The sequence below is a fragment of the Mixophyes fleayi genome, chromosome 3 (genome assembly GCF_038048845.1).
Source record: "Mixophyes fleayi isolate aMixFle1 chromosome 3, aMixFle1.hap1, whole genome shotgun sequence".
NCBI lineage: Eukaryota > Metazoa > Chordata > Amphibia > Anura > Limnodynastidae > Mixophyes > Mixophyes fleayi.
This window is the reverse complement of record NC_134404.1, coordinates 161,694,057-161,710,424: the sequence shown is the minus strand read 5'-3', so window position 1 is coordinate 161,710,424 and position 16,368 is coordinate 161,694,057. Positions and strand designations below refer to the sequence as shown.

Here is a 16,368-nt window from a genome sequence, read left to right as displayed (position 1 = left end):
CTGGCATTGTCTGACACCACAAATCCCCATGAGAGTCTAAGTGGGGTAAGCCACTGGGAGATAATTTCCCTCAGTTTCTCTAATATGTTGTCAGCGTTGTGCCTCTTATTAAAGCCTGTAATACACAATGTTGCCTGCCTTTGCACGAGCAGCCATTTTGTAGATGCTGCTACTGATGCAGCTGTTGCTGTGGAAGGCGATGCATCTACCCAGTGGGCTGTCAAAGTCATATAGTCCTTCATTTGCCCAGAACCACTTGTCCACATGTCCGTGGTTAAGTGGACAGTGGGTACAACCGCATTTTTTAGAGCACTGAGGACACTTGATCGTACTTCTCTGTACATTTTTGGTATCGCCTGCCTAGTGAAGTGGAATCTCGACGGGATTTGGTACCGGGGACACAATACCTCCATCAACCCTCTAAATCCCACTCCACTGAGGGCGGACACGGGCGCACGTCTAACACCAACATTGCAGTTACAGCCGCAGTTATACGCTTTGCAATAGGGTGACTACTATCGTATTTTGTGGTCATGGCAAACGACTGTTGGACGGTCAATTGTTTTGTGAAAGACTTAGCGGTCTTACGACTTCCCCTCTGGGAAGATGACCGACTAACAGCAGCAACAGCAGCAGTGGCAGTAGTAGGCGTACCGCTGCAGGATTCCTCGGAGGAATCCCGTATTGGAGAGGACTCAGTCTGGCTGCTGACTTGGGCTGCAGGACTCAATCTGATGGAGATCGTGGAGGAAGTTGACGAGGAGGGTATTGCTGGTGTGTATCCAACTGAACCACGGGATTTAGGTGTCCCTGTACCGATGACGGTCCTAGCCCCAGTTCCTGAACTAACCACTGAACTATGAAGGTTATTCAGGTGACGTATAAGGGAGGATGTCCCTAGGTGGGCAAGATCCTTACCCCTGCTTATTGAGCTTTACATAAGCTACATATGGCCATACATTGGTTGTCCGGATTTGGATAAAAATAACTCCAGACCGAAGAGGTGCATTTTTTGGTCTTCTGACCAGGCATGACGATGGGCTTTTTCATCCCATGGACATCAGCTGTTTCCCCCCCTGATGCCTCATTTACAATAACCACATCACCATCCTCATCATCAAGTTCCTCCACAGCGCCAGCTACATCATCAATAGCCACCTCCCGAGCCACCTCTTCCCGTACAGTGATGGGAAGGTCAGGCTTGACAACCACCAACACCCTTGGACTTGCCTTGGGGATTTGTGATCATTTCTCTTTAGAGGGCAGAGTTGTTTGCTGTTTTGTTGCTGACAGCATAACTCTCTTCAATTTTTTGTAGGGGGGGGAGGAGGAGGAGGGCTAAGATCCTTGGGTGAAGATGGACCACTAGTCATGAACACGGGCCAGGGCCTAAGCCATTCCTTGCCACTACGTGTCATAAATGGCATATTGCCAACTTTACGTTTCTCCTCAGATGATTTTAAGTTTCTCTTTTTGCTTTTTTTTGAGAACTTGGGCTTTTTGGATTTTACATGCCATGTACTAGGAGATTGGGCATCAGGCTTGGAAGACGACGTTGATGGCATTTCATCGTCTATGTCATGACTAGTGGCAGCAGCTTCAGCATTAGGAGGAAGTGGGTCTGGATCTTTCCCTACTTTATCCTCCAAATTTTTGGTCTCCATTATATGTAGCACAAGATACTGCAGAATGTGTGAACCTGGTAATATTGCAGACAGTACCAATGGACTTATACTGCAGTATTGATTTTGCAAATTTGTTGTAATTATTTTTTTTTTAAATTATTATTTTTTATTTTTTTTTATAACTTTTTTTTTATTTTTTTAAACACTAGGGAATAATGGGGAAATAACTATGCCCTTAGAAGCACAGGACACAGGACCACTGGACTCAACAGGACACAGCACAGGATCCAGCAGCACCACTGAACTCAAAATTGACAGAGCACAGCACACAGCACCACTGGACTTTTACTGTTGAATGTGTGAACTTGGTAATATTGCAGTACCAATGGGCTTATACTGCAGGATTGGTTTTGCAAATTTTGTTGTAATTAATTTTTTTTTAAATTATTTTTTTGTATTTTTTTTTCTAACTTTTTTTTTATTTTTTAAAGACTTGGGAATAATGGGGAAATAACTATGCCCTTAGAAGCACAGAGCCCAGGACACAGGACCACTGGACCACTGGACTGAACAGGACACAGCACAGGACCCAGCAGCACCACTGAACTCAAAATTGATAGAGCACAGCACACCGCACCACTGGACTTTTACTGTTGAATGTTTGAACTTGGTAATATTGCAGTACCAATGGGCTTATACTGCAGGATTGGTTTTGCAAATTTTGTTGTAATTAATTTTTTTTTAAATTATTTTTTTGTATTTTTTTTATACCTTTTTTATATTTTTTAAAACACTTGGGAATAATGGGGAAATAACTATGCCCTTAGAAGCACAGAGCACAGGACACAGCACCACTGGACTGAACAGGACACAGCACAGGACCCAGCAGCACCACTGAACTCAAAATTGACAGAGCACAGCACACAGCACCACTGGACTGATACTGCAGAACACAGCACAGCACAGCACAGAACTAAACAGCACAGCACAGAACTAAACAGCACAGCACGAGATCTACCAGGACAGAGGACCACCTAACACACCCTCCCTCTACCCTCATCAATGCCCGAGTGAAGATGGCGGCGACTAGCGGGGAATTTATAGGATCCGAGTATCGCAAGATCCGACAGCGGGATTATGACTCAGAGCCTCGGTTTCAAGTTTTCATTTGGCGCCAATACCCGGATCTGTCTCGGATCCGACTCGGATCGGAAAGGTTCGGGTGGGCTCGGATTCACAAAATCCGAGTGCGCTCATCTCTAATATTTTGCTGCGCTCTACAAAGAATATGTAATCATTCACATCAGTCCTGCCCCATTGAAGCTTTCACACACTCTTGGGTCCATTTTGCCAGAAGTCATTTGTCCTACTGGTTTTTGGACTATCAGAGAAAACTGGAGCAATTGTAAGAAACCCACACCTGGAGTATACACACACAGATAGGGCTCTGGTCAGAAACAAACTCATTACCCCATTGTTGTGAGGCAGCAATGCTAAACACTGTGCCACCATGTTGCCATTATGGTACAACATTTTCCCAGCACTCCGACAGTAACAGTGTTTGCATCAGAAAATGTTTTATAATAAATTTAGCTTACTGTAGAAAATAATGAAATCATTGCATCTAAATGATACATTGTGACCTTAGCATGCCTTCCAACATTTATAAAGCCTAAATTGTGACAATATAAGCCCAGTAACTGAACTGCCCAAACTCTGCCCAATCCACCCAAGTAGGTCCATTTTCCACCCAATCATGCCCACATTTGGTGAAGCTCTGCTAGCAGCAGGGCACATTCCGCTCAGTCTGAGGTCCTTAAATTGAGACAATTTATTAGCATTACAGTTAGGTGCAACATTTGCACAAAATCATAGCACCCATTCAGACACTTGCTGATTGGTTGTTTCTTTTCAGTGCAAATACTGCCCCTTAATGTAATCTACCCAAACCTCACTGGTCCTTGAATAAGGACATATGGTTGAAGGGGCATGGCCACGTCATGATGGGGGTAGTGGCCACCTCAGTATGGAGGCCATATCCCCAGAGGCATTCCTAGCATTTCTGAAGCCCTATTCTGCCTTTTACCCTCTCCCATCCCATCCAAACACCCATTCATTGCCTCGGGTACCATTTGTCACCAAAAGTAGCTAAATTAGGGGTGTTAGTATGCTGTTATTGGATAGATAATAATTGCAAACAGCAATAAATACAACAAAATAACTAAATTTACACTTAGATTGTAAAGAAAAATGGGTTTACAATAATGATGCCTAAATTGTTGCATATCAAAATCCTGAAAATTGGATTGGCCATAAAAAGATACAACATTTGGCACCCTGGAAAACTTAAAGAGCAATTAAAGCCACTATGTAATGTAGATAAATATGAAAGACTGTTTACTGAGCTGAAAATTATATGTGAATGAACTGAATTGGATACATATAATGAATTATCTCCATGTTCTGGTTTAACCCTTATGCTATACTAGATGCTTCTCTGTTGGAGTGTGTGTAATAGACTGGTAGAGTTTCTCTACAGAAATGCTATGTGTGAATTGGCGGCTATGTGCATAGAGTAAATTAAGGTAGGGTGACATCACAGCTAAAATGTCAGTTTTCTGACCTGTATTGGGTCTCACAAGAACACTATTCAAAATAATGGAATGTGGCTAATGATTTAGTATTTGAGTCTTGAATTTCTATGTATATAGTTGAAATTGCTGAGTTTCTACTAACCAGAATACCATCAATTTATTTGTGTTGAACTCACTCTACCTCCCAGACATGTTATAAAACTCACCAATAGCCGTTGAGTTAGCAGTTTCTGTGTGCTGTTGCCATATTTAGGTAGGCTCATCACCGCTTTTACCAGGAGCCCTTCTAGTGTCTGCCACTCGAATGGTTTGTTCAGTCTCACCAGAACTTTATCATCAAGAAGCATTCTTAATAGCTAGATGAGAATATTAGATCACATTTAATAATGAATTATCCTAACATACCCTTATTGCTGTATTGTATTGTAGCTGAGATTTAAATTTAATAGGTATTTCACAAATATCCAGCTATTAAAAACAAGACTAATTTATGTATTGTGCATGAAACCTCTTTTTTATTATTATAGCTGCCGAACAAAAACATACATATAGCCACTTAACTAGCACCCCTGTATATTGGTAATGTGGGGGAGGTAGCTAAAGCAAAATAGTGTGCTAGCTATATAAATGAAGTGTTTTTTAGTGTTTTACAACAGTATAGAAGGCCCACCCGGAAATCTAGTAATGTATGGAAGCAACAAATAATAAAGACAGTGCAAATGTACCAAATTAATGTAAGAAATAAATGAGGCTGGAGAGCTCAGCACCGGCTCTGTGTGTTTCACATAATTTTGGAATGAATATTACAAAACACATTTTGTGGGTTAGTTATGATTTTATAATGGTCTACTTGGGTTCTAGTAATAAGTACAATTAGATTCAAACATATATCAACCAACTTGAAATATAGATGCAAAATATAAATAAAAATGTAAAATAATGATCATTTTTTTGTAACTGAAAAGTGTTACCTCATTGCAACACTGCACCCCATTCCCATCTGGTGTAGGAAGATTGAGATCATCAATGAACAACTGTAATGTTTTTCCATCTCTTGCACCATAGATGAAACCTGAAACACAATGAATTTCAACAGTACAAAAAAATACCTGATGTAGAATTAAATACAGTCCTTCTTTTTTTCTTCAGAAATATAGAATTAGTATATAAGGCACTTGATTCACATAGTCATAGACACCAATATCAAGTAACAGTGATATTTGTTATTACTTCTCAGGAAAGGTAGAATAAAAGGCCACCTAATATAACACAGACTTTAATTATATGATAACTTCAGTTCACAACTTACAGTGTAGAGCAGGGTTTCCCAAACCCAGTCCTCAGGGCTCCCTAACAGTGCAGGTTCTCCATATCTCCTTGCTGGAGCACAGGTGTATTCATTACTGATTGACACATTGTAACAGATCCACAGGTGGTCCTAATTATGTCACATGTGATACGGAAAACCTGCACTGTTGGGGAGCCCTGAGGACTGGGTTTGGGAAACCCTGGTGTAGAGGATGTAGACACAGAGCCAAACAATTTGTGTGTGGTGTGTGGGAAAGATCACTCTAGATAGACCATTACCTTGTCTATGGGTTATATTTTGTTGAAGAAGTTCCTGTAGTTCTTTGGCTTTTGAGGATCCTGAAAACACCAATCTTTTAAGTAAGATTCGTGCCCGGTCTGAAAATACAGAATGAGACAGCTATAAAACATTCTCTGCTCAACTTAGCAGAGAGAGAAGAGAACAGGATTGTTTTCCCAAATGATCCTTCACATGCCTTGGGTGGAGATAAAGTCATTCATTAGTGCTGTCTTTCCACAACCTGGAGGTCCAGTTAATAAGACATGTTGGGATCCCATGCTGGCGTATTCTAAGAAAGTGCGAACTATAACCTATCAAATACAAAAATAACACTTATTAACTAACCAAAGGCATCTACCGAGTAGTGCTAACATTCTTGATTTCATTTTGTTACACCAAATAATGCTACATTGCCTATAGACTGAACTCTTACTAGCTATCGTATTTGAGGTAATAGGTATTTTTCATATTGGATTAAGCATTTCTGAAATCTACATCTACATCATCATTTATGTCTATTCACAGGTAGTGCAATTGTTGTCACAGTCAGATGATACACACTGTACAAATGTGAAGCAATTAACTTATCATATTCAAAATGCTGTTTATTAATACAAAAAGTGGTGTTATTATTTTACCATTTAATAATAACTACCACTTAGTACGTTTGTGTCTTTAACAATTGTGTGATTGTTTTTGAAATGTAGAGAAAAATATAGCCTCTTAATGGCCTTATACATAAATATCACTCAAGAACCAAATACCATCAGTGTAGCCAATGAACAAGGTCATCCAGATAGAAATAATACAATGTAGCAGATCACCATCAAGTAAGTAATGACATCCACAGCATTTCGATTCAATAATTAGGTAACTAGCATGTAAGTAATACTTACTTGGACTCTGAGTATATGGAACCACATACAATAGGCCAGAAACTAGTACAATACTGTACACAGTCAACAATACAACATAAATGAACCAGTAATAGAGAAGAATATTAATCCTCTTGGAAGAGTTTAGTCCCCGGTACTGTCAAAATTGGAACGAACATTCCAAATTGTATTGGGAACTAGTTATGGCTAAAAGTGAAATGAAAACACATGAAATAAAATATCATGCATCAAGCACTTATCCATTTCCTACAGAACACTAAACTATTAATATATATATTTTCTTCCGTTATCCGTTGATTTTAATGATTGATCTTCTCTCATAAAGCTCACAAACTAGCTCATTTAGAGGTGGACAATTACATGGTAAGAACACGTGGGAAATGATGTATGTAAAACAAAAAAGTGTATTTATGTACATATGATAAGTTAGCGGCATCTCAAGATGCATCCAACTCAAAAACACCAGTCTTTTTGGCAGGAGTATGTCAGACATAACAAGTGTGTATACACTTAGCGTAGAGACAGTATAGATGTGGCTTGGTAATGTTAGTTGTACATGTCAAAATCATTTTTTACCCTACATATCCACAATATAATAATATAATGAAGTGTCATAGACACAATAGAGAATATTGTCTTGACAATGTTATTAACAGATCAAATGTGGAAGTTGCATGTTCCATAAAAATGTAATTAAATATAAATTAAAAACAAACATCTGCCATTTCCCCTTTAAAAATCAAAGGAGAATCTTCTTTCCTGCAGTAAACCAAAAGGAAATATCAATTAAGTAATGCGATTAGATGGCCCTGACTTTATGTAATATAGCCACAATGCTAATCAAGTTCTATCATATGGAGGGGTCAATCCACATTCAGACAATCAGAAGTAGCTAAATAATAGATGATGATGAAGTAGCTAAAGTACATAATGCTGCTGATATTTATCATAATCATCACTGTATGTCCCCTTGAGGAAGAGAAACACCCCCTAAAATCCATATCTGGGGATGTGCCCACATCTAATTTTTTCTCATGCATTCTGTTAGCCCCATGACATAAATTTATATTTAATAGTTTTCTCTACAAAGAAAAAATGATGTAATTCACTAAAAAGTTCTGCTTACTGAAACAAAAATCATTATAACTCACCGTGTCTTGTGTTTCAACAAATGCTTCTCCCATGATGTCTGTGTTACCAACATACGTGATATCTGGTAAGCGAGACTGCCATGTGTCCCACTCTCCTGACTCATCAAGGTAATAGTCAAAAACAGAAATCTCCTGGTCATCATCTGGCAAACTGTGCTCCAAAGACAAAAGCATCAGTCAACTAGGGCTCAGATTGTCATGAAGAGAGGACTGGTTTGAGAAGAGAACAGTAGAGGGATTTGGCCTGTGCTTTCAACTTTAAAGGAGGTCGGTTCTAGCACAAGCTGCATATTGTTAAAATTATGTGCTTGCTCATTATCAATATTTTATTTTTTTAATAACACATTTATTTCTTTTTAAGTCACTGATCCATTTGTACTTGCTTGAAGGAAATCTCAAATGGATATATATAACGGTTACATGTAGCTGTGAGAGGCATAGCTGGACATTTGTGGGCACCACAGCAATGGTTTGTAAGGGTCCATATGTAGCGTCCAATGGTTAAAAAAACATATAGATGTGTGTGACGGACAGGGAAAGTGGGCCCCATAGCACCCCTTCTACTATGCTAGATACACCTTTGTGTTGCAGTACTGCATCTATTTTCTACAAACATATTACTCACTCTAGGCAGGCTGTACTTACAATGTAGGCAAAGTAAGTACAGTCCTAGGGAGTAAAATTATCAAGCTACGGATTTGAAAAAGTGGAGATTTTGCCTATAGCAACCAATCAGATTCTAGTTATCATTTATTTAGTACAGTCTACAAAATGACAGCTAGAATCTGATTGGTTGCTATAGGCAACATCTCCACTTTTTCAAACCCGCAGCTTGATAAATTTACCCCCTAGGGTGCATTGTTCAGGGGGCAAAGTACAGATGTTTTTAAGTTCATTGTATTTACTTATTTCTGTTATTTTTACAGTTACTTTTGGTTTTGCTACTTGGCCTTAAACAACCACGTATATTTTTAGCTAAATTAATGGGTGGGTTTTGGACAAAGAAGCAATATTATTATTTGTTTGCATTAGTAATTACCAAATAAGTTTTAGTGTGTTTTTATTTAACATTAGAGAGTATTTAGTGTTAAGCAGTGGTAACATATTCACAAATAAATACGTTTTTACTCCATGATATAAGAAAATAAATTGTGGAACACACCAAAGGGGTGAATCATTTTTATAGCCACTGTTCCATAACAGTAAGATAATGCTGATAGGACAGGTAACACAGAGAGCATGGGCCACTTACACTGAAGTGTAGACCTTCAGAAGCTCACTGAACTTGGTCCTTTCTGAACTTTCAATGAGTGCTCCTACTGACCAGGTAAGGCAGAAGATGAAAAGTCTCTCAATATGCAGCTGTCCGCCAATACTCTGAGCCTTATCATTCAACATAACTGTCAGGAGGTTTGTACAAGATCGAAACAGCCCAACCTCTGTTACTGGAACAACCGGCCTGGAAGAAAAACATATTACTATAAATAGTAATGGGGGGTAAGAAGGTACCCCTTTGTGTGGCTCATCACCTCTCCCTAAAGCAGCCACCTTGTACTTTGTCTGGAATTATCGGACTAGCTTGAATTCTGCTACAATATAATATAAGTGACAATTTGCAGTATGTTCATTCTGTTAGTCATCTGTCTTTAGTGGCCAAAGTGGAAATTTAGAAGTCTTAGTATGGAAAATGTAAGTGAATGGAATTTGATAGTTTTGCAATCAGAGGAGTAGGAGAAGTGGTAGTATGGCATACCACAGTATACTGACCCACTTCGACTTTAACTGTCTGTTTTACCATGTACTTCTACCTGCATTACACTGACTACTTTCTATGTTTCATCACGCTGCCCCATCATCCTCCCCCCTCCCCTCCTATCCTTCCTTATCTCCCCTGATACCATTCTTACCCATCCCTCCCTGCCCAATATCCTTATCCTCTTCTCCCTGACAATATCTTTATCCCCTTCTACCTACCCTATCATCACTTCAACCAACCCTCCTGTAACTTTGTCTGTTTAGCCTTCAGCTCCTCTGCCACACACCAGGTTCTCTAAGCTTAATGCCCGCTTTGTTCCTATTGCATTTCTACCCCCTCCTTTAGAATATAAGCTCTCACGGTCAGGGCACTCTACCCTATATCCCATGTCTGTCCACTCTCCGTCATCCTTATTTGTCCCTGTCATGTCTTCTACAGATTTTTTCAGTATGCTATGCGATTTATTTTGTTAATTACATCCATGCATTTATTATTCTGCCAACTGTACCAACATTCCTGTCATTGTGCACTCTGCTATCACGTGTGTCATATCTGTATTGTATTATATCAGGCACTACATAGTGCTGCCAAAACGCAGCAGCTCCGTTTCGGCAGCACTGTACTATACAGCAGCTGCGGCGCTGTCAAAGAAGCGTCCGCGGCGGTGCTGTCTTGTATACAGCACCGCCGCGGACGCTTCTTTGACAGCGCCGTGGCTGCTGTATAGTACAGTGCCGCTATGTGGGGCACTTCGTTAGCAGAGGGGAGGGGTTTCTGGAGACCCAGAAACCCCCCCTGCATGCGCCCCTGATATGATATCACTTCCAACAGGATCTGACCCATAAGCATGTATGTGTAACATATTTATGACGTTCCCTTTTGCATTGAACAGATATTGTGAAATTCAGTTATTATGACATATGCTTTATACAATAGCTTACTGAGTCATGTATATAAAGTAAAATAAAAAAAATGATTGTATTACTTGGTATCATGAAGAATAAGATTAAAGATGGGATCCAAAGTCCTGTAGAAAGCCTTTGAAAGAACCTTAAAAAAAAAATACATCAAAATAATAATAGGAAGTAACAAACAGGATGCTAGTGCGAGAATAAATTAAAATAGTGTTACATTGTGATGTCCTGTATAGAATTGCTCACACTGGTGAATTTCTATGTAGAATTACACACTGGTCTGGCAGTTCCATTAGGACCCATTTTTCACAACCCAGAGCAGACAGTCAAAAAAAATCTTTGTTCTAGAGCATTGTGAACAATTTTACTGTATTATTTAAATAATAATTTCTATTTAAACAAATGACATACTCCTTATATGATTATTATATGAAATAATCTACTAGCCTGTTTCTAAGTAATAAGTCATCTATACCATAACAAATAATGTTTTAATAAATATATGATGTAACCTATTAGAATAGGAGAATAATTAGCTATATGATTTTACTAGACATAAAAAAGGAATTGTTTATTTCAGCTACAAAATATCTGTATTGCAGCACCTCCTGAACCCCTTTTTGTAAATGGTAGCATGCATTCTCTGCTGAATTATCTGTTAAAGTATTAGTTACGAAATATCCCCTGTATAAATATATATCTGGTACCTCTTACCTCTATAAATGGTTACTGTGTATTCCTGTACATTTATATATGTTATAACTGCATCACTTTTTAAATATGGAAAGGGAAAGAAGAAGACAACTAGGGAAAGAATACAGGCACAGGCATCATTGCAGTGCAAAATGTAGGTCAACCCACATTGATGGAAAATAGCACATGCCAAGTAAAGTCTTTCTCAAAGTTACCGTGCTCTATCCATGGTAGACAAAATATTCAGCAAATTGGCCTGCCCATCAGATTTATAATATGACCCAACTTTACCCATGGTGGGATGTGAACTGTTTAATTTTCTCAGGAGCTACCCATGAGGAAACACGTGTTTTAAATATACATTTTAGTTCTCATTTACCCAAGAGCATCAGAGCAGGCACTTGGAGACTGCATAAAGCAAAGTGTACTTTATACCTATATATTCCATAGAATATGTGCTTTATACCAATATATTTTACTGTGCAATATGCTACATATTGACATGGCACTATTGGCCTAGTCTTTTTTTTCCACCCCCACCATTCTTCCTCTCAGGAGCCCTACTTGTGGAGATCCTGCTGGAATCTAAAATGGACAATAACAGCATACAGAAGCTTGTGCTCAGCTGTGCAAAAATATTAAATATTAAACATCTCAAGAAATAATAAATATAATGTAACTACAGTATCACATTTTTAATGTGAGATATATGATCTCATATATCTATATATATGATCTCAATATATATATATATATATACATATATATATATATATATATATATATATATATATATATATATATATATATGATCTCATATATCAATATATGAGATCTTTTGAAAATTAGCAGATGCCTTTGCATAATGAAATCAATATATTTTAGATTTAGTTGCTCTTTAAAAAGAAAGGTATTCTCATATTTATATAGGAAAGAGAGTATGTTTATTACACTTACTGTGTTTTCCTGTTGATTTCTTCCATCTAGCCAAATCTTAGACAATGGTCTCCAACCAAGAGCTTCCCCGTCTATGTATAATATTCCCTGTTGTACAATAATTAAAGAGATTTGATTTTGTGTACTGAAAATAACAAAAGCAGTGGCCAAAGTGGAACTGTAGAAGTGGTGGTATGGAAAATGTAAGTTAATGGAAGTTCATCGCTTTACTATGAAGGAAGTAGGAGAGGTGGCAGTATGACATACCACCATATACCAGCCCATTTTGACCACTGATATAAGGATATCAGAAGTGATCAAAGTGAATCTGGTTTGGCTTTTACCTTCAATATTATATAGGGTGCAGAGTTACAATATTTTTTTCCCCAACACTAATCTTCATCCAACTGGTAAAACCATGGGAACCTGAGGATTTTTTAAACCTGGGGCTTTAGTAGGTAGCGAGAAAGCAGCTGATTGGTCATGCAGCGGAGTTTCTGAGGAACACATTGAGTTAGGGTACGCTGTGGGTGCAACTCTCCACAAATAGCAGAATTACATTAAAACTGGCCCATCCTATAGAAGAGCAGAGCATGCTAGGGACTGGAAGTAAACCACAAACTATGCGGGTCTCATGGTTCTAGTTTCCTGTATGACATGTAACTGAGGAAGACATATCATTTAAAAATTCAAAAACTACTAAAATACTACTTATAACATATATCTAAGGTCTGGGAATGTCCCAGGCAGAATGCAACGATAAACGTCTATACTTACTGCTTTTGTAAGGGTCACTGGTGAAGCCATTTGTAAATCAGTTGTTTCAAATAACAATTTCATATTTTCTGGAAATGCCAAGTGATCACCGTTACTGAGCTGCAACACCTACGAGGAAAATTAATTAATAAGAGGCGACATGTAACGACATGCTGTATAACGTAAGCATTAATAAAACTAGCATAATAAAAGCTAAAAAATATAAGCACAAATATTTATTACAAAATGAAAATGACAAATATGAATAATAACTTGTTTCCTGTGACAATGCGGAAGCACTCTAATGCTTTGTATTGTAAAAACAGAGTTTAGTTTTAAGTGAATGCTTCATGGTCCTGTTGCTGCACCTGACAATTGTCATTAACAACAACGTTCAGAAGAATGGATGCTATGATCTCATCTCCGTGAGCACATTAAAATCACACATTGCAGTGTTTTATAGGTGAATACAGGAAATGGAAAGCATAGTTCAGCTCCATATAAGTCTTGATGTGCTGCAAAACTAGGAACAGCTCAGTTTATAATTAAAAGAAATGGAAAAATATTGCACAAGTCACACTTGCCAAAAGTCACAATTTTGCAGGTCAGTCCTGATTTCTAAGTGGGGTTTGGAAAGATTGTGAAAGTTGCCGAATTTGTCCCAATTTTCCATTTGGCAATGCTGGCAGATGTGCACAAAAATATATTAAACTCAGTGTGCCTGATTCATTAAGGAAAGTAAAGCAAAAAAAGGAGTAATTTTACATCTTGGAAAATCCATGTTGCATTGGAGGGGGAGGTAAATTTACAATGAGGGGACAGATTTATAATTGGGATAGGGCATGTACTAGGACAAATGGTTATCAAACCTGCCACTTCAAAGCAGCAAAAATAAGACTGGTCTCTATCTCTTCTAGTGACTTGGCAATTTAAAGTGATAAAGTGAAAATTACTGAATAACATGAAAATATAGATACTTTTTTACTCTATACTGTTTGACTATTTTCATCCCTCTAAGTCTTTTCAAGCATGTCAAAAATGTCATCGTAAAATTCATATGGGGGAGAAATGCCTAGAATAAAAAACTCTGACTTGGTTCCAAAAAACTGGGTTATTGAAATTGACTAATTTTCATAAGTGTTTTCAGGCAATTATGTTGTCCAATATTAAGTGTTGATCAAATACAAACTCCCCAAAACTAATGTATCAGTTAAAAATATGTTCCATAAAACTCATATTTACACCTTTCCAGGGAACCTGTCAGATACAATTCATCCAACAATCTTTCCAACATTACTTACTGTGCTGGAAAACCATCAGTTTATTATTTAAAAAAATATTTAATCTTATTAATGACCTTTTTTGACTATCATGTATTAGATAAACCATAAATTGATAATAAATGGGCAATTACAAATCCATCATGTAATGAGCATACATGAAATTCAGAGTTTTAGCTACCGGTGATAGTGCACAGATGATAAGGGAATTTATCACTGATAGTCCTGAAAAGCTTTTCCCTTGAAGGAACTAACAGTGTTTGACAACATAACAATTAAATTTTTACCATAATCTATTATGTTTCAATTATTGACTATAGATAGGACTGAACCCATTCTTTATATATGGGAAATTGAACTTCAAACTAATATCACTCTTTAAGTAGCTGAGAACATAAGTAAGAATAATAATAAATGCTCTTCTTCACTTCTACAAATAGAAACTAGATACAAGCTAGGCTACACTTGTACAAGAGCCCATTAATCTTATATTAAGGTTTCTAAAGTGACTGGTTCTTGTTTTGTGTGTCCACCTTTCCTATATCTCTCCTCCTTTTACCCATCATGCACTAAAGGTAGCTGCACAGAAAAACCATCCACCAAGGACAGAGGGCAATCTTTACTCTTTTACTCATGCCATTGTATATAATTTATTTAAGTCAGTATTATTATTGTTATTATTATTAATTTATATATTTATTTATAAGGCACCACAGATTACATAGCGCCAGATACAGAAGCAAGTAACAAATAGATGAGGTAATACACATAAGTAGCACAGGTGAGTGCGAGTCATGCTTTGGGCACTCACATGGAGTGCAACAAAATACATGACAGGACGTACAAGGGAGTGAGACAGCAGACAGACAAGGGACAATAGGTAGAGAGGACCCTGCCCATGAGACCTTACATTCTAAAGGAAGGGGTGGTGAGAGACAGTATGATCAGCTGGAAGAAAATGGAGATGGCAGGCGAAGGAAGAGGAGATGATGGATAAGATGGTCAGAAGGTGGTAGGATAGGTGAGCTTGAAAAGGTGAGATTTGAGTGAGTTTTTTTAAGGTGAATTGAAATGAAGGTCAGAGATAGAGAGGAATGGTCGGGTAGGTATGTACCTCGAGACAAGATCAGAGATGTAATGGGTTGACGTGTCAGTAAGGGCTTTGTAAGTGAGAGTAAGGAGCTTTAACTGCATTCTGAAATGGATGGGGAGTCAATGAAGGGATTTATGCAGAGTAGTATTGGAAGAGGAGTGACAGGAGAGGAAGATGAGCCTAACCATAGCATTCTGTATAGATTGAAGGTCAGAAAAGCAAGAGGCAGGAAGGCCTGTGAGAAGAAGGTTGCAATTGTCAAGATGAGAATGATGAGTGAAGATTTTGCTTGCTTCCTGAGAGAGGACGGGATGGATTTAAATTATGTTACAGAGGAGGAAGTGGCAGAAGGTGAGGGACTGGATATGAGGGTTAAAGCTCAAGGGGGACTCCAAGGCAGCAGGCTTGGGTGACAGAAAAAAAGAGTTATGTTGTCAACCAATAGGAAGATATTGGGAGGGACAGCAACATTGGTAGGAGGAAAAATAATGAGCTCGGATTTTGAGTTTGAGAAAGCGCTGTGATATCCAGGTAGTTACAGCTGAGAGACAGCTAGATACTTGGGTTAGGTAGGTGGGAAAGAGGTCATGTGAGGAAATATAGATTTGTGTGTCATCATATAGGTGGTATTTAAGGCCAAATGATTGAATAAGTTCACTGAGAGATGTGGCGTAGAGAGAGAGAAGAGCAGAGGGCCAAGGATGGAGCCCTGACGGACTCCAACAGAAAGAGGAAGAGGGGGGCAGGAAGAGTTGAAAGCAGAGACACTAAAAGAGCGGCCAGTAGGAGGCAAACCAGGACAGAGCTGTTTCGCAAAGACCTAGGGAGTGAAGAGTGGTAAGGATAAGAAAATGATTGACTGCCAAAATCAGCAGAGAGGTCGAGGATTACGAGAAGGTGACCTTGAGATTTAGCTGTGAGTAAGTAATTTGTTACTTTAGCAATGGCAGTTTCAGGTGAGTGAAGGGGATGGGAGCCAGACTGGAGAGGGTCAAGAAGAGGATGGGAGGAGAGAAAGTGAATCATACAATTCAAGACAAGTCGTTTGAGAATTTTGGAAGCAGAGGGATGCAGAGATACAGGGCA

The 16,368-nt window shown here is 38.4% G+C and overlaps 1 protein-coding gene across 1 annotated transcript in view; it reads right to left on the bottom strand.

Annotated features, from left to right (window-relative positions):
- LOC142143197 (dynein axonemal heavy chain 5-like) overlaps nt 1-16,368 on the bottom strand; it is a 188,890-nt gene that overhangs the window by 74,073 nt on the left and 98,449 nt on the right. The window contains 9 exon segments of the mRNA XM_075200908.1: nt 4,426-4,575; nt 5,191-5,291; nt 5,807-5,905; nt 6,004-6,118; nt 7,855-8,005; nt 9,107-9,313; nt 10,596-10,660; nt 12,175-12,261; nt 12,931-13,038. Coding sequence (XP_075057009.1) covers nt 4,426-4,575; nt 5,191-5,291; nt 5,807-5,905; nt 6,004-6,118; nt 7,855-8,005; nt 9,107-9,313; nt 10,596-10,660; nt 12,175-12,261; nt 12,931-13,038 — 1,083 coding nt within the window.